This window comes from Camelus dromedarius, chromosome 6 (genome assembly GCF_036321535.1).
Source record: "Camelus dromedarius isolate mCamDro1 chromosome 6, mCamDro1.pat, whole genome shotgun sequence".
NCBI lineage: Eukaryota > Metazoa > Chordata > Mammalia > Artiodactyla > Camelidae > Camelus > Camelus dromedarius.
Genome location: NC_087441.1, coordinates 2,374,067 through 2,397,978, shown reverse-complemented (window position 1 = coordinate 2,397,978; position 23,912 = coordinate 2,374,067). Strand labels below are relative to the sequence as shown.

The window sequence follows — 23,912 nt, the reverse complement described above, 5'->3', positions numbered from 1 at the left end:
ACCCCAACGCCCAGGCTGACTCTCCCCTCCACCCAACGGGGACCACGGGGACACTCAGGAGCAGGAGCGAGGGCCAGGCAGCCTACACCTGCCTCCAGCTTCACAGCAGCAGGTAGAAGAATCCCCTTACACCAGTGCTTCTCCGCCAGGGGCGGCTCTGCCTGTACGAGACATCTGGCAGCTCCTGGGGACATGCGGGTTGTCACACTTGTGTGGCGTCCAGTGGGCAGAGGCCAGGGCTGCAGCTCACCGTCCTGCCAGGCCCAGGACGCCCCTGCAGCCCTGCTTCATCAGCAGTATAACTTACACCAGCTTTGCTAGAAGCAGGGCAGGGATGCTGAGGTGCCTTCGTGTCCCTGTGGAAACCCGCCCGGCTCTGCCTGTCATCTGCCTCCGCCTTCCATCCCATAGAGGAAGAAACAGACCTTCCAGAATTCTAACTAACCTGGAAAGCACAAGTTCACCTCCAACTGGGTTGACTCCCCGGCCATGTTCCTCACCCATCTTCCACGTGCCTTTCCTGAGGACAGGGAGGTGGTCCTGGCCCCTTGGGAGGAGACGCAGCTCCCCACTTCCACGTCCTTACCCTTAAGGAGAAGAGTTCATCGGAAGCAGACTGTCCCCTGCAGTAAGCTGCTGCGGACTTCATCTAGGTAGAGAGCACCGCCTCCTTTGAATGGAAGTCTCCAGTGATGAGTCAGGGAGTGACAGAGGACGTGGTGCCCGGGGTTCTCCACCCAGGACGGTGCACGTGGGGCTTGGTCACACGTGCCCCTGGTCTGCCCGGTGCAGAGTCCCAGTTGCGGACGCCCACCAAGCTGGTCCCAGAAGCCAGCGGCCCCCTCTGCAGGGTGCACAGCCTCTGGCTTTAGGCGGCAGCTTGTGCACACACCTGCGTTTTCTCGCGCTTCCCCACCACCTCCGAGAGCCCGCGCGTCAGCTCGGGGGAGCCGGAGCGACCCCAGGACCCTGTGAGAAAGCTCCCAAGGCTTTCAGGAGGGCAACAGGAAGTGCCCTCGAGGACCCCTCTGCCCCCATGACGGCAGTCCCTGCAGAGCTCACGCCTGCGACGTAACCTGCCCACGGGCAGCCCCGGAACAACACTCGCTCTGTCTCCCGAGGCTGCGGCTGCCTCGTCCTGGTTTCAAGCGGGCAGCAAAGAGCCGTGAAGGCCACCTGGGGCGTTTGGTCACCCTGCCCTTGGGATTCCCTCTTCTGTTGGCTGCAATCTTCAAGGCCTGTTGATGCCTTCCTGTCACTGGATAAACATTTTGGAAAGTGCTAGTATGTGTTATTATTACACACAGTCCTTTCTTCCCGTGTCCAAACCTAGGACTGGGCCCGAGGTTTTAGGGAAGAAGGGGCCTTGTTCCCCATCCTGCAGTGCGCACTGCCACGCACGGGGTCAAATGCAGCGCCAAAGGGCACAGGTGTGTCGCGGAGGGCCTTGGGCCTGGCAGGGTGCATCGTAGCTCTGGCCCAGACCCCCTCTCCGAGCCTCTGGAACAATTCATCCCACACTGGTGGAAAGACAGTGGGGTCTCGTGATCAGATCTACCCGGCATCACTCTAAATGACGGCGTTTGTCCCAGGATCTTAGGATGACATTGGCTGCAGCAACGTGGGGACAGATCCCCCCTCACACATGGACAGGCTGGGAAGCTCTGAGCAGGTGCATTTGAATTCTATTTCTACCTAAAAGCCCTTCAGGTGATGAGGGAAGGAGAGAGGGAGTAAAATAAAAGTAGGACCGGATCATGGAGAGGAAACTGATTCCAGTTTGGGGTCACAGACCTAACATCTGTTTTCTGCAGGCACTTTGGCTCCAGGCATTTCAAAATTAACATGCTCCAATTAGGCAGAGGGCACAGTGAGAGCTGATTCCTGAAATAGCAATGCAGAGATGCTGCAGAGCAAGACACGGAGCGCTGACAGGATGGAAGGAGGAACAGGAAGAATGCAAATGATCCCAGCGTGCCACGGGCAGGTCTGCTGGGTCTGGTCCGTGCAGAGCAGACCGCTCCCTCCCCAGGTGGCCCTGCTGTCGGTGGTGCCAACACAAGTTCTCTGGATGGACAAACCCCCAAGCCAAAGGCGATTAGTCTCTGAGCAGAGACACCTGTCGGCTCCCAGAAAGGGTGAGCTCTCCTGGTGTATCTGACATGGGAACAGATGGACAGACAGCTGCCCGAGCAGACACGGGCAGCGTGAGACACGGAACAGCAGCCGACGGCTCCCGGGAACCCAACCCCTGGGGTCCCACCTCTGCATGTGAACCCCACCGCGGGCCAGAGCTGCCGCTCTGCTCCTGCTGGTCCACGCAGCCTCAGTCTCCCCCAGGAATCCCTCCCACCTCCCAGGTGACAACAGATGACGTGCCTGCAGGGGCTTCCGGACGTAAGAACCACACAAGCGTAAGCTCCCCGCACTTGTGAAAGTCACTGCAGGCACGAGGCACAGTCACAGTGAGGGTCTGGCCTCGGAACCCGGATTCCCATGAGCAGGCCTGGCTGCCCCGACCGTTTCCCTCGGCCCGGCTCCTGGGGCCCGGGGTGGTTCACTGTTACGAAGCTTATCTTGGGTTTGTGCTGATTTTGTGTCCTCAACACTGCTCCCGCCGCGGGGGAAATGTAAGCGCAGCTCACTCTCCCATCACTGTCGACAGACGCTTTCAGCCTGTAGTTCACTTGTCACTTTTCATTTATCCAGTCGGCGGGAAGGGAGCGAGCTTTCGGGGAGCATGCCTCCCGGGCAGCTGCTAAGTGCTAGGCTCCGACCCCCGCGTGTAGCGCCCACGGCATTGCTCTGCCCCAGCAGGGAGCCCACAGCCCCGGGGACAAGTGCTGGGTGATAGGTGTTTACTTTAAAAAGAACTCAAGAGCTTCTGCTGGCAGTTTTGGGGTCACAGAAGAAAGCAGAGATGAAGTAACAGCCTCATGTCTTCCAGGCTGAGTCCTGGGGCCGGCTCTGGGGTAGATCATCATTCTGAGCGTTTGCCTGGCAGTGGGCACATTTGCAAATGACTCCACTGTGGTTTTCTAAGCGTCCAAAAATAGCGTGAGCACATCCAGACAAACCCACGGTTCAGGAACATCACCCGCCGGAGACCGCACACCCCTTTCTGAAGCCGGGGCCGGCCGCCTGTCGGGGTGCACGAGTGGGCCCGAGGTTGCACAGGACGCACCAGCTCCCACGTGGCTGAGCGGCTCATGCCGGGCGTGGACAGGACCAGCGGAGACGGGGGACTGCTCAGTGCCCCTGGGAAGGGCCTGAGCGGCGGGCCTGAGGCTGCAGTCCCGAGAGGTCTCTGCTGGGACTCCCTCCTCTCCTCCCCGGCCCCTCAGCTTGTCCATTCTCCTCAGTCTCTGCAGCATCACCCTCCTCTGACGGGACACCCCACCGCACACCTCTTCTGTGGCCGGACCACGGCACTCCTGCACAAAGTCACCCCCGGGCGTGGAGCAGCTTGAGGACAGCTGTCTTTCAGTCGTCATGTCCGGGACACCGTGTTCACTTTGACGTGGGTGAGCGCCAAGGAGTCATTAAATAAATCAATTTGTACAGTGGTGTGTGTCACAGCTCCTCCCCCACTCACTCCCCGCCGCATTCAGAGCGAGGGAGGCAAGAGAGCCTTCTGCTCCTCTGTCCCCGCCTCCGGTCTCCCTTCGGCGAGTGTGGAAAGGACAGTAGGAAAGCCTGTCTGGGTGAGTCAGAAGGGCGTCTCTCAAAAACCAAACCAGCGAACATTAAATGAAATGCTAAAAGCAACAAAACGAACTTCCCAGCCTTAATTCCAGTCCGATTGCTTTGACATAATGCAGAAATGCCACCTTCTTGGCCCAGAAATCCAGGGACTTTGCCCTGACCACACAGCCAGGGACCCACTCTGCACCAGAGCTGCCCTGACCGGCCGGCACCGCGGCCTGGCTCCTGTGACCGGGGAGAGGCTGGCTTCTGCTCAGAGCTCACTCACAATCGGGTTTTCTGGAACCCACGTCCACCCAGCCTGCAGTGTTCCAGGCCGCCATGCTGTCAAGATTCCTGACTTGCCCTCCCCCCCACCACCGCCCCCCACGACAAGCCCCGTCCTCGCCAGCACCCGTCCTGGGTGAGGGACCCGTCTCCGCGGCTCCTGCCCGCAGCCTCCCTCAGGATCCCCTCCCGTGCTGGTCCTGTCCCAGGAAGGCCCCGTCCTGGCAGAGCCGCTCCCCGTTCCCCAGGGCCCTGCTGGTTCCCTCTGTGCTGGGAGGGCTGGCCCGGAGACCCGGGGGGAGGGAGCAGAGCAGAGCCCCCCACACGGCCACCGTTGGCCAGGAGAGCCTCACACAGCCCTGCCCTTCACGCCTGTCTGGGCGCTCGGTCCATCACTCACGCCCTCATCTGCTCACTCACCTGGGACTTTACAGGAGCCTCCCCCCGTCCAGGCCCCGTCCCAGGGACACATCTCTAAGCAACTGGACAGACTCCTGACCTCCTGAAGCTTTCGCTGCAGCAGCCAGAGACAGGAAATAACAATCAGCATCATAAGTCAGCACATCACGTGGTGCTCAGGACGGGGACAGAGGACACGGGACACGGAGAGAGGCCAGGGCCGCAGGGGCGCTGGGTGCGGAGCTGCCATTGTGGGGGGCTAGCAAGACCATCTGAGGTCTCAGTGAGAGGAGGGCATTTAAGAGAAGACTTGAGGGCGGGAGGGTGTAGCTCAGGGGTGGGGTGTGTGGTTAGCGCACACGAGGTCCTGGGTTCAACCCCCAGCCCCTCCATTAAAATAAATAAACAAATAAGCCTAATTACCTACCCCCACCAAAACAAACAAACAAACAGGAAGACTTGGGCAGTGCAGAGGGAGCCACGGAGCACCCAGAGAGGCAGACTCCAGACAGCCTGGCTGGGAGGTGCACGGAGAGGCAGGGGTGGGGCGTGCAGGGCAGGGGGCTCGGCTCCCCTGCCTCCTCCCCGGCCTTTCCACCCGCTGCCCATTTTCCTCCATGGGGGTGGCATCCTCCATGTGACCCCAGGCACACTCCTTTGTTGATTGTCTCTTTCTCCCAACCAGATGATAAGCGCCCGACCTCGAGCCGCCTGTCACGTCCACTGCTCTGTCCCCATGCCCTGGGAGGGCCTGGGGCTCAGCGAGTAACAGCTGAGGGCGAGGGAGCCGCCCTGAGCGCCTGTGGGTGGGGGCGGGGCCATCACACCAGCAGAGTCCAGGCCTTCCTCCACTCCTACCTCTGAAACGGAGTCTAACTTAGTGAAAGTTCTATGATCAGAACTCAAACTAGGCTTTAAAAGTCCCCACACTCTCCCAGTTTGATGCTTCCTGGGGTTCAAGTAGAAAGCGGAGCAGTGCTGGGGGGGAGCGAGGCTGGAAGCTTGGTGAACTGCTGGTTTTATTCTGCATTTGTGTTAAAGTGTCCCCAGAGGGAAGGTCTGGGGCAGGGGTGGGGCCGTCCACCCACCAGAGCCCGGGTGCCCCAGCCCCCAGGGAGGGGCTGGCAAACGTGGACACCACCCTCTGTAGTATAAAGGACACTTCCATTTTGTAAACATCCTGTTGAAACCCTCCAAGCTTAATTTGTTGGCTCAGGAAGAGAACACCCCAGATGTAACAGCCTTTGTGCCCACCTAACGGGTGGGCCTGCAGGGCTTGATGTCAGAGGAGGCCCGCCTTCCTCCGGACAAGGAGCAGCCCCAGCCTTCGGGCCGCGCGTCCTGGGGCCCCATGGTCGGCCGGAGAGTCCGGAGCTGCCCGCGCTGCCCCCTCCCCTCAGAGCCGGCACCAGAGGTTGGGGAGAAGGGAGATTTGGGAACTTCTGAGCCAGCGTCCAGCTGCATCCTGGCAGGCAGCTGGGGGAACTGGACGTGGGGTCCTCCCAGGGGGTAGCTGCAGTCCAGCTCTGACACCCTGGTGCTGTGATTCACATGACCCCGCCCAGACTGCCCAGGCCCCTGAGCTCTTCCCGTCAGGCCCGCCTTCTGGACATGCGAGCTCCTCCCTGCACTGCCCAGTCCTCTCGGGAATCCTACATCAGCTTAACCCCCACCCCGCCTCCGTATGGGATCACGCTGGACATCTGACCGTGGTCTGACCATCCTGCCCGCCACAGCGAGAATCCTGGTGGGTTGGTTTAGCCGAAACCCTCTCGCCCTGGTGTTTTCTTGGTCATTTTCCATCTGCCCCCCGCCTGCCTCGCCCCCTTGCCTGCTGTCTTCAGATCGGAGCCTCCTCTCTCAACCCCACAGTGGCCCCCACCCCATCGTGATGGCCCCTGAATGGAGTCCTCGTCCATCTATAACAAGTGTCACAGAACGCTTTGTCTTTTGTGGTCTGGATACCATTTTTCTGTAACAACTTCTACGGCAGTGTTACTTGTGCTGGCATGATCCTGATCAGAGCCAGACCCAGTACAGACCCTGGGCTGCCCACAGGCCCCAAACCAGGCGCTCTGTTCAGCCTCTTGCTGGGCCCAGGGAGGCCTCTGCTCCATCCTCAGGGAGCTGGGAGTGGCTGTGGCTGCAGGCTGCTGGTCTCTAACGGCAAAGTGTGCACAGGATTTCAGGCTGAGAGCCGCAGGGTAGGGGCTGGTGGGACCTGCCTGTGCCTGGGAAGTGCCTGCGTAATCAGAACCCCTGAGGATTGCCTGCCCCTTCCTGGGTGCTGGGGCACCTGGGCTCTGGTGGGTGGATGGCCCCACCCCCGCCCCAGGTCTTCCCTCTGGGAACATTTTAACAGAAATGCCCCTCCGGTGACAGGTCTACATTCACCTCTGGTTTGCACCAAGCCGCTGCCGTGTCCCCCCCCACCTCCCTGTGGTCCCTGCGACTTACGTTCCAGTCTATGGTGATGAAGAAAGGGTGTCGCTTGATCTCCTCCACGCCGTCGATGCCAGCACCTGTTGGGACCAGGGCAGAGACAGCGTCAGAGAACGTTCCTGGTGGGCAAAGGCCGGTGTTCTCGCCGAGGGGCTCTGGCTCCGCAGGGAGAGGGGCTGGGGCAGCTGCGGGGCCGGTCCTGCGGCTCTCCAGTGGGAAGGAGCCCACAGCTGCCACCGCTCCTGCCTGCCACCCCCCACCACCGGCCTCGCAGCCCTAAGGGGCCAGCAGTCAGCCCTGCAGGGCGCGAGGTGGGAGAGAAGGGTCTTTATTCTGAGGACCTGTGATCTTATGATATAGTAAGAAATAAATATTTTGACCTTTCAAACTCCTGGCCAGAGCTCCTGAATGTCTACATGGTAAGAGTGACAGAGTATCTTGTCATGTTTGGCTTCTGTCACCGGCTCCTGAAGCAGCTCCAGGAGTGAGAGACGCGACTTCTGTTATTCATAATAAGCTCCTTTCCAGCACAGATCAATTAGATAAATTCCTGAATTTACCTTAATGCGGTGACTTGTGGAAGGCCCTGAAGATGGGAACCAACCTCGCATGAAGGGAACCAACCTCTGATCCCGGTGGGGGTGGTGGGAGAGGGGCTGGAGTGTGGGTCCAATCACCAACGGCCGAGGATGTAACCAGTCACACGCACATGATGGGACCTCCAAGGACACCTGCACCACCGGGCTAGGGGAGCTTCGGGCTGGTGGACGCCTGGGAGGGTGGGCCACCCTCAGCCCCAGAGGGACAGAAGCGGCTGCACCCGGGACCCTTCTGGACCTCGCACCCCCTCCTCTGGCTGTTCAATCTTTGGAAATATCCTTTGTAATAAATCGGTAATAGAAAGTCACTAAAGAGCTTTCCTGAGTTCTGTGATCTGATCCAGCAAATTATCAAACCCGAGGAGGGGGTTTGGGGAACCCCAGATTCGCAGCTGGTCTGCACCAAGGACTCGGGACTGGCGTCTGGGGAGGGGGGTCTGGTGGGAGTGTCCCTGATAGCACGGGGTCTGCGATAACTGTGTGGTCAATGCTGGAAATGAACGGAATTCTAGGACACCCACACTTATTCTCTGTAATATGAGCGTTTAAGGGCTTCCATTCCCATCACTTGTGGAGATCTTCCTGAGCGTCCTTCTCTGAAGCCCCATCTCAGATTTCTACGCTTTGGCTGGGGGGTAATTCTGCATCCAACAGGAACTATCTTCTGTCTGTGCAGGGGAGCTCGGAGCACCTCTGTAAAACACAGGGCTGTTTACACTTTTTAAAGGTTTTTTAAAAAATTAATTTTATTTTTAGGGTTTTTTTGGGGGGGTAGTTAGTTTTATTTATTTACTTTGTTGTTGGAGGTGCTGGGGTGACCCCAGGGCCTTGTGCATGCTGAGCACGCACTCCAGCACTGAGCTGCACCTCCCGCCGTGGCCGGCACACTTTTAAAGCCCAGTCTGTAACTATCCAGGATTTGAACTCTAAGTCTGTTTTTCTTTTTTAAACTTCTTAATCACTTATAGATTATCTACGTATTCTTTTTACAGTTTTAAAGTATTTCCTGTCAGCTTGAAATTTCATTTAATTTCATGTTTAAAATCTTTGCTTGTCTCCCGGTACACTGCCGGCTGAGGTCGGGGCCCCAGCAGTGTCCCCAGGCTGGCTTGGGACCGTCAGCTCCAAGCGAGAGGCTCGGCGCACTGGCTGGTCCTGGCCAAGCCGTCAAAGGCCGGCCCTTTATGAGAGGTCACAGCAGTGCCAGTGGGAGCCAGGATGAGATGCCTGGAGCCCAGGGTGGACTGTGTTTGAAGTCAGATCGGTAAAGCGCACCTTTTGGAGGTCAACTCTGGAGGGTTAGACAGAAACAGGAAAAACAGAAGCGCTCAGCTGGGGCTCAGCTCTGCCCACGGGGTTCTCCGAGAGCCTGGGCTGCGCGGGTTTCCCGCCCGCGCGCGTCCAGTCTCACTCCTTCCTAACCTCCTCCTCCTGCTCTCAGGACGGCCCAGGACTTTCCGGAGAAGCTGCAGCTGCCCACAGGGACGAGCCAGACATCCCGCCGAGGGTCGTCCTCTAATTCACGGCCCCAGCATCAAGAGTGATCGATTGAGAACCAAGTTTTCAAAGGGGCCCCACCTGGGGGAGTCGCAGCCCCCGGGGCGGGCGGTCAGCCGGTACTGCCTCCCCGCCTCCCTCCCCTCGGCCACATGGAGCTCACGCTGCTCCCGGCGCCCTTCTTCACTCCCCACGTGGCACGTGATGCTTCTTGGGCCTGGAACCCCCACCTTGCACCGCTCCCTCCCCGCACCGCACAGGCTTTGAGACCCAGGGGACCCCTAGGCAGCCCTGTGGGGCGGCCCCGCCCCGACAGCAGCAGGGTCTGGGAGTCACCTGCCTCTCCCAGGGAACAGCTCACACTGCATAATAAATAAGGGTGTGACCCAAATAACTCAGTCTTCCAGCGGCCAGGCCTCCACACACACCACCGTCGAAGTAAACACAGGTTGGACTCCATTTTGACAAGCATGAAAGTGTAAAATCTCACCATTCTCCGCACAGAAAACACCCCTGTCCCCTCCCTGGCCCCCATCCACCGGCCGCTGGGCTCGGCTAGGCCTGGCCTGGTTGGGGCTGCCCCACCCCGCCACCCCGCTGCTCCCCCAGCACCACCCCACCCCGCACTCTGCCCCAGCCCAGCCTCTGCCTCCTGCCCAGGTGGAGGGAACTCATTCTGCTGGTTCCTCAGGCTTGTCAGTCCTCAGGGGAGAGGCAGGGGGATTTCTGCCTGAGATTCCCGGCCTCTTCCCCCACGACTGGTTTCCCGGGCAGACTATGGTGGCATCACCGACTGGAGTGTCACCAGCACCTGCCACAGGTGCCCCAGGCACCTTCCTCAACCGTGGACACCTGCAGTCAGTGGCAGGCTGAGACTTAGGGTGAAGACACTGTATCTTCAGGGGACGACGAGGTGGACACACCAGCTCCAGACTCCTCAGCCATGGTGCCCTGCGCAGGTGATCCGGGCGAGGGCCTGTCTCATCACCTGTCAAGCGTGTGCCATCAGCCAGGTGCTCCTCTGTGGTTTCTTCTGGCTGTGAATTTCTATGGACACCCTCTTGGAGATGCTGTGGGCTGAACCGTGTTCCCCCAAATTCATATGGTGCAGTCCCAACCCCAGAACCTCACAGTGGGGCCTTATTTGGATCAAGGCCATCACAGGAGTAATGAGTGGGGATGAGGTCGTGCTGGAGGAGGGGGCACCCCTCACCGCGCATGACTGGCGTCTTCACAGGGAGCAGGAATCTGGATGAGCACACCAGGGAGAAGGCTGGGGGTGGCAAAGGCAGAGGTGGGGTGAGACTTCTGCAGGCACAGGGAGCACGTCCTCGCTCACAGACACGTAAGGACCCAGCCCGCCACACCCTGGCCTCAGACTCCCACCTCCAGACGGGGAGACAGCACCTCTCTGCTGTGTAAGCCGCCAGGTCTGCGGGGCTTTGTGATGGTGAAGCAAGAAACTCGGGGCAGCCAAGGACCATCCCACCTTTCCCCGGCATCTGCTGGAGTAGAAGTACCTGTGCACGCCCCGAACTGTGAGCTCCTGGGTGCTTTTTCTTTTCACTCCTCAGGATTTGCAGCTGACTGCTTTATCCGCTCACACTCAGCAACTGGGTCTGGGGAGCTGAGAGGCGAGGGTAGAGCAGGCCTGGGGTCTGGGAAGTCTGCTGCCTGAGGGGAGAGCCAGGAGGGTGATGCGGGCAGTTGCCAGGCAACCGTGACATCAGGACCAGCCCCCAGGAGCATGGCCCAGGGCGCAAGCGCCTGAGGGCCCAGCGGGTTAAGCCTCAGGAGACAGAGATCTGGTCCGACTTGAAGGTACTGTGGTCAGACCACAGGTCTGTGTGGGGACCTCTGCTTGGGTGAGGCCTTCTGATAATGAACTCCCCACGTGGCCAGGGGACTTCTGGGGGCGTAAGAATAAGGTTCAAGGCAGTCAGAAGCAGGAAGAAGTTCCAGCCTTCTAATCCAGTGGCCTGTGTAAACCAAGATTAATCCACTCAACATAATTTCCACCTTAGGGCCAAAGATTTCCAGGCAATTAAATTTAGCAGCTGACCTGGGTCAAGTTGGGAGAGTAATAATTCTGACTGTAATTTCTTTTTTATGCTGAGCCTGGACATCTTATGGTATGAAATACTCCTGCGGGAGGGTCCACGACTCCTGCAAAGCTTTCCGGTGATTCACTCTGGAGGTTATGTGACGGGCCGTTATCCACGCTTCTGTGGGTTCCACTGGGCGAGTACCTTTTAACTGCTGGTTCGCTACACACCTAATGAGATAAACCCATCTTTCTCTCTCATCACTTACGCCAGCTAAATAATCCAACAACCTTTGGGGTCGGAGAACTTTGATTTCTGTGATGTTAAATTCTAAGACAAAACAGATTTAGAAAATTATTGTCTTCTTCCAGAACAAGGGGAGACCCATCCAGCTCCACCCTCCCCATCTTAGTCACCCGGGTCACTACGCGAATCCTTTCCACCAAACGCCATGATATTCGAAAGAAAAGAGGGATTCTCAAGACAAAAGCCTGCAACTGATGAGTCGGAATTGTTCGTTCTACTGTGTGTTTCAATGGATACACCCGCTGAAACCTTCATTTCTCCTTTCTGATTCCAGCTTCCTCCCCAAGGGAAGTCAGGCAGGTGAGACCACACGTGGGCATGGTCTGAGAGGGGACTGATCCGGAGCGGAGCGGTGTCCTGCTGCCCTGGGAGGCAGATACTTCGCACGGATGCTCACACATGCGCTCACAGAATACGCGTCTGGATCCTATTCTGGCACTCAATGACAAGGCAGAGACTGGACAGATTTTCACAACAGAAACTTGGTATTGAAGGAAAAGTTTCGGCCATGGGCACAGTTACTGGTGGCAGGTTGTGTGCAGAATCCTCCGAGGGTAACAGATCAGAGGGCCCCCTTCTCTGAAGACGGCTCTCTGCCGTCCTGCTCCCGGCATGAGCTCAGGGCCCGCCAGGTGCTCTCACGTGTTTCCACCTCGTCATGCAGGGCTTTGCGGGGAGAGTCAGACAATCCCTTTCTCACTCATTCTTCCTTCCACAATGATCTCGGGAGATGGTTTAACAAGACCTGCTAAAACGCAGCCCTTGGGCTGACGGTTTTCTTTAAAGTAACTGTGCCTCTGCTAACTTTCTCTTCCTGTCCCACAACCAAGTGGCAGAGAAAGGAAAGGGTCCAATTAATGGGAAGCAACGTGGCCAAGAGGTCCAGCACCATCCCCAGCCCGCAGGTCTTTGCGCACCAATTATTTGTGCTTTTTCACGCATTTACTAGTCAGCCACCTGATAGCGTTTCCTATGTGTCAGACGTGGCTCCAGCTCATTACATCTTTCTAACAATCCTATGGAGGTGGTGCAGCCATCACTCTCGGTTCACACGTATGGAAACCAGGCACAGAGAGGTGCAGCCACCTGCTCAATGTTGCACAGCAAGTAACCGTGTGGGGGGCGAGGGGGGATGGGGTGCTGGCGTTCCGGCCCCCCTCGGGCTGTCCCTCTGCCTGCTGCTGCCACTCGGGTGGTCCTCCTCCCGCGCTCCCTCCTGGTTCATGCTGGCGCTCCCTCCACCTTCCGACAGGCCCCTCGGCCCCTTGGCTTGAGATCTGTCTTCCACGTCACTTTGTTACTCCACTGCGTGTGTGCTCCTCTGGTTAACTGCAGTCTCTTTTACCATCTGAGAGGCCCCCTGAGAACGAGGGCCATAGTTTGGCTCCACTGTTTCCCCAGAGCCAGAGCCTGGAAAGTACGGGGAGCCCATGGAGGTGTGTGTATTTCCATGTCTTGGCTATTGTACGTGCTTTAAATACTCCGACAGACGTTTTCAGATGACATACGGAAAGGTGGGGCGAGAGTACGCCCTGCGAGCGGCGCCGCTGCCCTCTCACCCCGGCCCACTGGGTGCCTCCCCGCGCGGGCCGCCGTGCCGGACTGGGAGCGTCAGCGGCTGGAACTCTCCCACGGCTAGGAGGACGGCATAGCCACGGTGAAGAACAGTAAGGTGCCGCCTCAAACAATTAAAACCAGAATTACCACAAGCTCCAGCAGTTACACTGCTGGCATTCAAGGTCCTGAAGAGAGATTTGCACACGCGTGTTCAGAGCAGCGTCACTTACAATAGCCGAAAGGTGGGAGCAACCCAAATGTCCACGGATGGATGATGGGTGAGCAAAACACGGTGTGCCCGCTCAGTGGAACAGCGCCAGCCCTAGAAGCAGGGACACTGACGTGCGCTACAACACGGTGCGTCTTGCGGACACTATGCTAAGTGAGACCAGCCTGTCTCAAAAACCCAATACCGTGTGATTCCACTCACACGAGGCACCAAGAGACGTCAGGCCCAGAGACAGAAGGTGGAATGGAGGGTGCCGGGGCCGGGGAACTGACAGTGGGGAGCTCCTGTTCAGTGGGGACAGAGCTTCAGTTTTGCAAGACGAAAAGAGCTCTGCGGCTGGAAGGTGTTCACGGCTGCACAGAATGTGAGCGGACAACGTGAGGGAGATGTGCGCTTACAAAATGGTCACGATCATGAACTTTCCGCTCTCTGTATTTCACCACAACTGAAACAGAACAAGGGGATAAACTATCACAAAAAGTGGCACAGGCCCCGGCTGGTGGGGAAGCCCGAGGACGAGGACGGGGAGAATAGAAGAGCCGCCTGGGGCAGCCTCTGCGACGCAGGGGGCTCTTCCGCTAAGAACCCAGCCCCCGCTCGCGTCACGCTCGGGCCTGATAAATACAGCGTTTTACGCCTTAAGATCGTGACTTTTGCACATTTCATTCAGTCCAACTACAGTGAGATTTCAGGGAGTTCTCTGTAGGCGAAGGAAGGAAAATCACCTCCTCAGCCCAAACTAAAGTGAGAAAGAATCGAGTTGTTGCCCACAGAGTTCATTTTTCAAGTTTAACAGGCCAAGCAAAACGGCTTCTTTTGTTGGAAATACAAGCAGAGAGCTACAGAGAATTTTCCTGAAAACGTTTTTCGATTTCTAAGACTTAGGAAAGCTGAACGTGGCCTTCGTTGCTGCAAAGATTAGACGTAGATAAACCATAAATGCTCAGCCCTAACGTGTGGCCTTTAACCCGGACACGGATGTCTGACACTGGTCCAGAATCGAGCCAAAGCCTGCTCTGCCCCGAGTGGGCGGGTCTCACAGCTGGCTCCAGGGGGAAGGCCTGCCTCAACTTCCTCGAGGGGACCGTACATGCTCCTCCACACACGGGGATCCCAGGCCTCCCTCTGCACGGACAGAGCGCACCCACAGCCTCTGCTCCCTCCTGCTGCTCGGGCTGTCGCGGCTTCCTGCAGGAAGTTTGGTGCCAGCTCTCAGGGCCCAGCCCCAAGTCTGCCCCGACTAGTTACATGGGTGAGTTTCGAGATGCAGTGTCATCCACGATTTTTCAGAGACACTGCTCTCTCCTCGCAAATGTCACAGCACTCGGAGGCGGAGGCTTTGTCCCCGGAAATAGGACGAGGTCTGGGGAGGGGATTGGGGGGGTTGTAGTTATGCTCCCCTTGGATCTGGAGGGCGGAAGTCATTTTGTAAGTGATTTATGTATTTTTTGTTTCAGAAAACCAATCTGGAAGTCTGGCAAGAGAGCTACCATGCTAATTTTATGGTAGCCCTGTGGTATTATGGTGCCTCGTGAGGAAATGGGAAGGAACGGTGTGCCTCTCAGGCTGACCCCACAGAGGAGGGAAGAGGTACCAGTCACTAGAGGAGAAAGAAAAAACAAAATCAGAAAAGTGAACTTCACTTCATGGACTTCCTCCAGGTTCAAAGAGTGAAACATCTCTTCAGCAGGGAAGGGGGCGACCGAGGCTTGGAGAGGAAGGCGGGGGAGAGAGCCCCACACCCTGTCTTATATTAGACACCAAGAGGTGAGGTCAGAGCCACGCTCCGGAACCCCATCCCAGAATAGTCAAACTGGGGGGGGGGCTGTTTTTAACTAGTTACCTCCCCAAGGTGGCCGGTCAGCCTTGAGATCTTTGGTATGGGGTCCCAGTATTCCCTCAATTGCCTAAAAAGCAGGCACTCCTGAAAAACCCAATGGACGCAGTGCCCAAGCCTGCACGGTCAGCCCGCTGACCACAGGGAGCAGGAGGAGGGCTCTGATGGGGCAGGTTCGTAGGACGTGTGATGAGCTGAGCCGGAGTCCAAAGGGTTTAGGGTAAGGAGTTGTTTTTTATAGTGTTTCAAGGAACAGCTACTATTTTTAAAATTCAAATATTTAGTGGGGCCTCTGTGTGATTCAGGAGCTGAGTGTCAAGATAAAGCAAACAGAACTGCTGTCTTCATGGAGCTCATGGTTATTAACTACCTCCTGGAGCCGACCCTGCTGGCTGGCTAATAAAACCACCATTGCCAGCCCTCCTTGCCTTTCACTCCAAGGACCAATACTCATCTTCCCACCTTCCTTTTAGCTAGAAGTGCCATGTGATGGTTTCTATCCAGCAAGAAATCTAGGTAAGTCCCCGCTTTGCTTTCCTGATAAAAGGACAGATGCAGCTGGCCTCATCCATGCCCTCCCTTCAACGTGAATGTGATGCCTGGGGCCACAGCAGTCGTTTTGTGATCACAAGGCACCATGCACGAAGATGAAAGGCAGTGCACTAAGGACGGTAAACTAGGAAGACAGACTGGGCTCTTGACAGCGATTGTCCACTGCTCGGCCAGTGCTTCCCACCCTCTTCTGCAACGTGGCTTGTTAATGTGAAGAAAATAAACTGCAGTTTAAAAAAATTAAATTTGCTGTGTTAAACAATTTAAAATTATTTAAGTGTCCTGTACCTTACAGCTAAAAGCAATTCTTATGGATACGCCGTTTTCATAAGTGAATCTAATGTTTCTCCTTTTATCTACTTTGAAGTATTATGAGGATTTAAACGAGATAATTTTATTAGTGCAGAATTCCCTGCGTGTCATTGTGATCATCACCATCCTCACCCCGGGAGGGACCAGGGGCTCAGGAAGAGAAATGACTTATTCACCTGGTTTGTTAAAGACCCAATCGGCAGAGGGGCGTGAGAGGCGGTCTTCCTGCCTCCCCCAAGCCCCCACCCCCAGTGCCCGCCTCTTAGCACTGTGGGGGGAGAGACCACACCTAAGCTAGATGAGGGCACAGCGCACAGGACGGAGTCACAGAATCGGAATAATGGTGCACCGGCTAATTGATCCGAAGTAACTGTTGGGACCAAACGTTAAAAGACTGATGACACCAATGGAAGCTGTAGACTGGGTGTCAGCGGTTCTAACAGGCGTGGAAATGATGTGCAGAGCAGTTTATGGCCCTTGGATGGTCCACAGCTCCGCCAGCCAGACTTTGAGGCAGGTGTGTTCTGAAACGGGTTAAGATCTGCTCCATGTATGTACATGCATGGCTGGGACATGATGCTGTACACCAGAAACTGATACACTGCAACTGACTATACCTCAGTTAAAAAAAAAAAAAAAGATCTGCTGAGCTGGATGGCAAGCTGGCCTTGGACCGGGAGGGCTTATTTCAGCATCTCTCTTGCACTGATGGAGACATTAATGAAAGATAATCAATTAAAGCAGGATCCAGATCTGAACTGGGCGACCAATTTCAATCTTTGTGTGACATTCAGAGACAAATTAGAGGGAGTGGCGAGGCATAGACATAATTGCGGGACATGTTTACTGTTTGATTCTACGCCTCAAATGTGCTCCTGAGAGGAGAGATGCTCTTCCATGTCCTGGAAAAGCTCAGAGCTGAGTCTGGGTGTCTGCACCTCCGGAGGCCCCGGGCCAGGCTGCACTGGATCTGATCAAACTGCAATGAGGCAGCAGTCTCAGGGCAAACGGTGCCCGTGCCTTTTACCGCCTGTCCCCGTAAGCTCCTCGGGCTGAGGTCTCCCATCGTCCCATGACCCCCACCCTCAGGTGAGCCTTTGCTGCTCTCCGGAAACGTGCTTGTTTACGGAGACACAGGTTTATGTGAGGGCGGCGGCAGACCAAGTCCTGAAGGAAGGGTGTGGGGTGTGGGCATCTCCTAGAACCGAGGTCCTGGCCTTGCCTGGGTCAGACCACGCGAAGGAGGGGCACGGATGATCCTTGGCAGAGGCCTGCGGTCCCATCTGGGGCTTTGCCGAGGGGTCCCAGTAACGACGAAGTGAAGGAAACTGTTTAGCCCTCAAGGTTCCTCCGAATCACAAATCCAACTCACATCATGGCGTCAGCCCCCACTAGCAAGTGTCGCCCCAACCCTGGACGTCAGGGCTCCCGGCCACCGCACTGCCCTCTGGAAGGCAGGAGGGCCACGCCTTCCCCTCCTGCAGGGAAGCTGCACTCAGGGCCAGGCCCTACAGCTCTCTTCACCCTACAGCTCTCTTCAGGGCAGCCGGGCAGCCCAGCAAGCCCGTGCTATGACCAGGCTGGTGAGTTTTCATCAAACTCCCTCGTCATTTTCACCGACACTGCCACGAGTCCTGTGCAGGGGTGGGGCGTTCGGGGCTGGGGCCCACTTGGGTCTCTCCGGGACCCTTGCTGGGACCTGCTCTGGGGTGAAATGGGTGCAGGTCCCAGCCCGGGATGTGCTCAGACTCTGCAGCGACTCACACAGAGCCCGGCGTCTCCTGCCAGGGCCTCAGGGCAGGGGTCTCACCAGGGGACCTGCCCCCAGGGGCAGGTCTGGGGCAGTTGCAGCTGCTGCAGCTCGGGGAGGGAGGTGCCGCTGGCCTCTGGGGGTGGAGACCAGGGGTGCTGCTACACAGCCCGCGGTGCTGGTCCCTGGTCCCCACCAGAAAGAACCGCCCAGCCAGGACGGCAGAGGTGCCACAGGGAGGGCCCCGCCACGGCCAGTCCCATCACACGGCTGGCCCGCAGGCCTGGTAAGGATGCAACACGGTCTATTTATAAAGTTTCCTTCTTGACTGACATCTACCTGTCTCCAGGTCTTGGCTAACAGGTCAACAGGCATTTCCTACACACATAACCTACATGCCGGCAGAGATTTTCCTGTTGGAGAGACTTTAGAAGTAAAATTTTTTGGTAAGAGGGTGTATACAATTTAAAATTTTATTGGGTTTTGCCAAAGTGCCAAAAACGTTGCACCGATTTGCTCTCAGTGACAGTGGCTGGGCAGGCCTGCACCTGTACGGTCCTGGGCGGTCCCGATTGCTACGGTATTTGCCACCATTGTGGCAGAAAAAAGGTGCCTTGTGGTTTCAGCTGTGTTTCCAGCCCCTCATGGGAGCGGGGGGGGGGGTTCCCCTGTGGGATCCCACCCGGCCTCTGGTGAGTTCACGTCCTCACTTCCTGCTCCTGACCACCCTCCACACGGCAATCCCAGGGGCAGTGACGGCTTCTTCCCCGGGTTGTGGGAGCAAAGAGCCTGAGCAGGTGGACAAAGATCTCAGTGGCTGCGTCACTTGCGGGGGGGAGGGGTTTGCAGATCCAGTTACGACGGCAGGAGGACTGCCACTGAAGGGAGCCTACCCGAAACCTTGTCGTAAAGGATTATTTTGAAAACGAATTAGTACTTAGTAAAACAGTCACGTCAATCCCAACTGTAACGTATGCTGAGACTGCTCAGTTGAAGAGGGGTTCAATTAAAAGCAGCGTCTCAGTGGTTCTGTCTCTAGCTCATGGAGTTCCAAAAGTGCACGCCACCATTCTGTGGGAAAACAGTGACTTCTGGTATACCTCACAGTCCGGCGACACGCGATGAAATTTCCGCCCTGCTCTCGGTGGACGCAGAGAAACATGCGGCCAGACAAGAGCTGAGTCTGGGCAGCTGGGCGGCTGGGGGGCTCGGGGGTTGGGGGTCTTACCCAGTCGGTTGCAGGGGTTCCGTTTGAAGAGGGCTCTCAGCAGACTCTGGGCCTCCGTGCTGAGGAACTGCGGCATGCCCAGCTTGGCTCTGTAAAACACAGTCGTATTTCAGGGGAGGAAGGCGAGCCCCAAAGTGCCCAGGGTTTCTTCGGAGCTGTGTGCTCCTGGCGTCCCCAGACAAGCCAAATCCAGTCGACGTGACGCAGAGCGGCTGTGTACAGCAGCCACTTCATAATTCATTAAAAAAAAATACAGCCGCTAAAAAGAACCAGTAACAATGCCACGAATATAAATGACATTTTAAATGGAAATTAACTACGTTTTCCAAGACAACAACAAAAACAGGCAGACATAGTATGTGGTTATCTGGGGAAAGGGGGTGGGAAGGGATAAATCTGGGAGTTTGAAATTTGCAAAGGCTAAGTGCTATATGTAAAAATAGATTAAAAAAAAAACAAGTTTCTTCCGTATAGCACAGGGAACAATATTCAGTATCTTGTAACAACCTTCAATGGAAAAGAACATGAAAATGAATACAGATATTGGACATGCATGGCTGGGACACTGTGCTGTGCACCAGAAATTGACACACTGTAACTGACTGTACTTCAATTAAAAAAATTTTTTTTAAAAGGCTTTGGTGAGGTGAGGGCATCGCTCTCATTTGGGGACTCTCCTCTTGGCTTGCTGAGACAGCTGGATTCTGTCACCTGCCTCTGGCTGAGTCTGTGACAACGCTACTGAGAGCATCTGGGACAGGAGGGCCCTGCAAGCCCCCGGGGGCTGGGACCTCCCTTTGGGAACTACTTGACCACAGCTGGGTGCTGCCCCTTCGGAAGTGCTCTGTCACTCCCAGACGACAGGTCACAAGCTCACACCTGGAATCTGCTGGAGAGAATTATTCCAGCATCAGAAAAAGGTCATGTTCCCCCTTAAAATTAAAACAAGGAACAGAGGCCGTCAAGGAAACCTCAGCAGACCGAGGCTGCGCAGGTCACCGGCAATGCAAGGTCGCGCGATGCAGGAAACCTGCTTAAATCCTGTCTGCGGGGTGCCGTTCCTCGTCCCTCTCCTTCCTTTTATATAATGACGTGATCTCCAAAAATAAAAGCTTTTTAGGCGCCTCTCGGTTTTATAAAAGTGATGCGTCCACTGCAAGCAGAGCTGGGGAGCTGGTTGTGAGGACACAGTGTGGTGGTGTCTCCTGTGGGGGCGGGGAGTCCACCCCAGCTCAGCCCGGAGGCGGGGACCCGAGCTCACGCGGCCTGTTTCCAGGGCCACACCCCCTCCCGTGCGCCCTCTTGTCCCCTTCTCTCTTCCTGCAGCTCTCCCTCGGACATCCTGCTCAGACGAAGCCTGCTCACATTGAAGGTGTTCCAGCAAGACCGGCTCTGGTTTTGGACTTTCTAGGGTCTGAGAGCAAAATGGCACGTGGTAGATGATTCTTCCCGAGAGAAAAGGAGAAAACTGTGTGTTTGGTCACGTGGGCAACATGCCTCCTGCTGACGCCAGAGCTCAGAGCTCAGTTAAATGTTCCGTAGGTGCTCTGTAAACACACACTGATTTCAAACACGTAGAACTAAAAAAAGGGTGGAAACTCAATATTTTACATTGATTGCATGTAGAAATGACAGTATGCTGGCTATAGTGGGCTAAATAAAATCTATTACTAACGAAAAAAAAAGGGGGCAGCTCTCTTGGGACCCTGACATCCTTCTGCTCTTCTGAATTTGCGCTTCTGAAGGTCACTAACCATCACATCCAAGAACGCTGCCATGGGACAACTGAGACGGTTTTTACTGATGGAAAACTCTATCTACGATAGAAGAGTTCACTGGATTCACTCCGAGACCCCGCTCGCTTTACCGACTGTGATGAAAATGCCAAGAGCGTGCATTACCACCACCGCCTGCTGGACAGTCGGTTTCGGAGACAGAAGCCCCTGGTGTCAGAAGGGGTGGAGCGCAAGGGCGGCGTCTCCTACTCACTTGAGGATGAGGGCCATGGTCTCCTTCCTGTCCTTCCCCTGGAACGGCAGAGACCCCGTGAGCATCTCGAACTGCAGAACAACACAGAACAACACAGAACAACAAAGAGCAAGTGTTCAGACCAACTGAAGTTCACGGTGGAGAGACCCACACGGGCCAAGTTCATGCCTCCATTCAAATCCCGGCCAGTTAAGTGCAGGCGCCAGCCTGCGTGCTTGCTGTGCATCTGAACGGAACGGCTTTGTGGACCTCGAAGGTCAGCGGGGAGGTGGGCAGATGACGGACAGTCACTCCACTCTGCAGCACTGAGGAGGCGCTCAGTGCTCTGGAGAGATGAAATGCAGAGGGAAACGGCCACAGGGAGGGACGGGCAGAACACGGCTGTACACCTTCTGTGCGGTTGATGGAGGACCCGGTCCTTCTCTGCTGGGTGCTGTGGAGGGGCTGAGCGAGGACGAGGAGGAGGAGGAGGACCGCTAACTGGTACTAAACGCTCACTACGTACGCCATCAGCCCAGGACGGGTGCAGACTGCTCACCGGGTCGCTGGCCCCTGACTGCAGTCTGCTAATCACACCTGGTAAAAACAATACGGCACCAGGGACGTCTCCAATGCCCGCCACTGCACACCGACAGTACCAGGTGGACATCTGCGAGGACGGAGCTTGTGACAAAGACAGGAATTGGGGGGCAGGCCTGCCTGAGCACGGATTTCTTTCTCGAACGAACAGCCCTGATTATGGGGGCCCTGGAAGGAACCGCTGGGCATCGCAGGGTCAACGTGCACATCTGACCTTCTGACGAGAGGAACTAGGGCGGCAGCCACAGCAAATCTTTTTCTTGAAAAGAAGACACTGAATCCAAGTGCAATGTGCTAAAGCGTCGATCCTGCCCAGTGTCTGTATGTCAGTTTAAACGCTAAGCTGCAGCCTCAGGGCAGGTGTTTAGCCGGTCTTTCCAAATTTACCCTCGTCTTGATGTCACTGCATATGTCTCTGACCCTTTAACACCCATCCTCCAATATTCTTTTCCTCTGCATCACAAAAATCTTGGGAAATACATCAAGGTACAAAGACCACAATCACCACTCATAATCCTGCTATCCAAAGATAGGTCAATTAGCATCTGTTAATTCCTTCTAGCACTTTCTTCAAGCTGTTTTTTAAACATAAAGCTTTGAAGACTAACTTTGTAGAACAGCGCTTAATAATTCCTATCAAATCTCCCGAGTATCACTCTACAGGCGGATACGCCAAGGTAGAACCGTTCATTATTGGACACCTAGGATGTGTTCGATTTACTGGTATTGCCAGTCACACTGAAATGTGCATAAAAGTCTTTCTAAGATTTCCAGTTCTCCTGCTGACAGTCTACCAGGAGTGAGACTTTCACACTCAAAGAAATGAATGTATTTAAGGCTTTATTAGTGTTGTCGGTCTATTTTCTGAAAGCAAATTTTAGAAGAAATGTAAAGGTTGCTGCCTGTCCAGATGTTTGAAGCCACTGGATCCAGATGTTTGAAGCCACTGGACCCCGTCAGCATTTGTGTCCCTCCTATGCACACCCCAAAAGTGAAGGCCCGCAGAGCGGACGGGCTGCAGCAGCCAATAAACACATGGCAAACCCGAGAGCAAGAACGTCCAGAAGAGAATCTAAAAGCAGACAAACATCATTAAACTGAAAGGCGGGGCTGCTCTGACTGCCAGGTGAGCTATTCACTGACAAAACAGGACGGAAGTTTGCAAGTTGATCATACAAATTAAAAGTATCTCTTAAAATAGAATCATACTAACAAAGAAAAGTCTCTTCCTACTCTGGTCCTGCTTTCTTGAGTCAGCTATTAATGAAATTCCATGTAAGTGCAAAGCCTCTCTGGCCACGTGAAACAAGAAAGCTATTTCTTGACTCTCGCTGTTTAATCTTTGCTACAAAGCGGGTGCCCACCTGCCGCCGGTATGTTGTCTATTTATCACGAAATCAGCTGAGGTCCTGCATCCATTTGTTGAGCGATTACTTTGTAGCTTTGAGACTGACTCTCTAACGATCAGCATCCAAGCCCTTTGTGTTTCTCTCCACGTCCCCTCCTTCCTCCAATGGTTCCTTCCTAGGAAGCTAACTCCACTCCACGGTGGGGGCTCTCTCCGCACTCACTAACACCCAACACACTGGCACACGTGGGCGTCCAATAAATGTTTCTTGATGATGAAGAGGGTGGTGATGAAGGTGTTATTTCCCAGATGTGGAGGAAGGAGGGCTTTTCAGGGTTGCTGATCCGAGTAAAGCTGCTCAGGAATTTCTCAGTATTTCAGTGTCTCGTTAAATCAGAATATTACTTATACAACGGAATACTACTCAGTCATAAAAAAGAACTGAATTTTGCCACCTGCAGCAACATGGATTGACTTGGAGGGCATTATGCTAAGAGGAAATAAGTCAGACAGAGAAAGACAAATACTGTATGATGTTACTTATATGTGAAATCTAAAAAAATACAACAACCTAGTGAATGTAACACAAAAGAAGCAGGCTCACAGACATAAAAAACAAACTAGTGGTCGCCAGTTGGGGGGGGGAAGACAGCACTGGGGGATTAAGAGGTGCAAACTATTCTGTATAAATTAAGCGGCAAGGAGGTTTGTTACAACACAGGGATGAAACAATATTATATAATAACTATAAATGGAGTCTAACCTTTAAAAACTGTGAATCACTATATTTACACCTGTACCTTACACAGTACTGTATAGTAACTATATTTCAACTTAAAAAAAAGAAAAAATACATCAGAATACTCCTGATGAGTGTCCCCAGGGCATTACACACAGGAAGAGTTCTGCTCTGGTGCTGCAGACAGACCCGAGTCTCCAGGGCAAACTGATAAGAGCCAGGAAAGTTCGCTCGGGGCCCCGCCCTGGAGCACACGTGTACAGATTATTACAAGACTTTGAACGTACTTCCCTGTGCTATAAATAGGACCTTGTTTATCTATTTTATATAGTAGTTTGTATCTAATATGCAATGATTTTGACCAGAAAAAAAACTGTAAAGCCTGTTTTGTGTTGACAGGACAGATTTTATGTCCGTTGTCTCAATACAGACAGAAACAGACAGGGAGGACATCCCATTCCTGCTCCCCTTTCCCCTGGAAACCTCACGAATCTAACTCAGCTCTGACAAGTGTGCATTTTTCTCTGTCATG

General features: G+C 55.0%; 1 protein-coding gene across 15 annotated transcripts in view; it reads right to left on the bottom strand.

Annotated features, from left to right (window-relative positions):
• The window catches only part of LOC105086277 (ribosomal protein S6 kinase alpha-2), a 375,469-nt gene that overhangs the window by 30,309 nt on the left and 321,248 nt on the right, over positions 1–23,912 (bottom strand). For all 15 annotated transcript variants that reach the window (XR_010381181.1, XR_010381182.1, XR_010381183.1 and 12 more), the window contains 3 exons: positions 20,715–20,785; positions 18,726–18,814; positions 6,829–6,893 (listed from right to left, as the gene is read on the bottom strand). Coding sequence is in view for 12 of the 15 variants with exons in the window: in XM_064486472.1 (XP_064342542.1) it covers positions 6,829–6,893; positions 18,726–18,814; positions 20,715–20,785 (225 nt within the window). In the remaining 3 variants the exon portion in view is untranslated. The remainder of the gene's footprint in view (positions 1–6,828; positions 6,894–18,725; positions 18,815–20,714; positions 20,786–23,912) is intronic.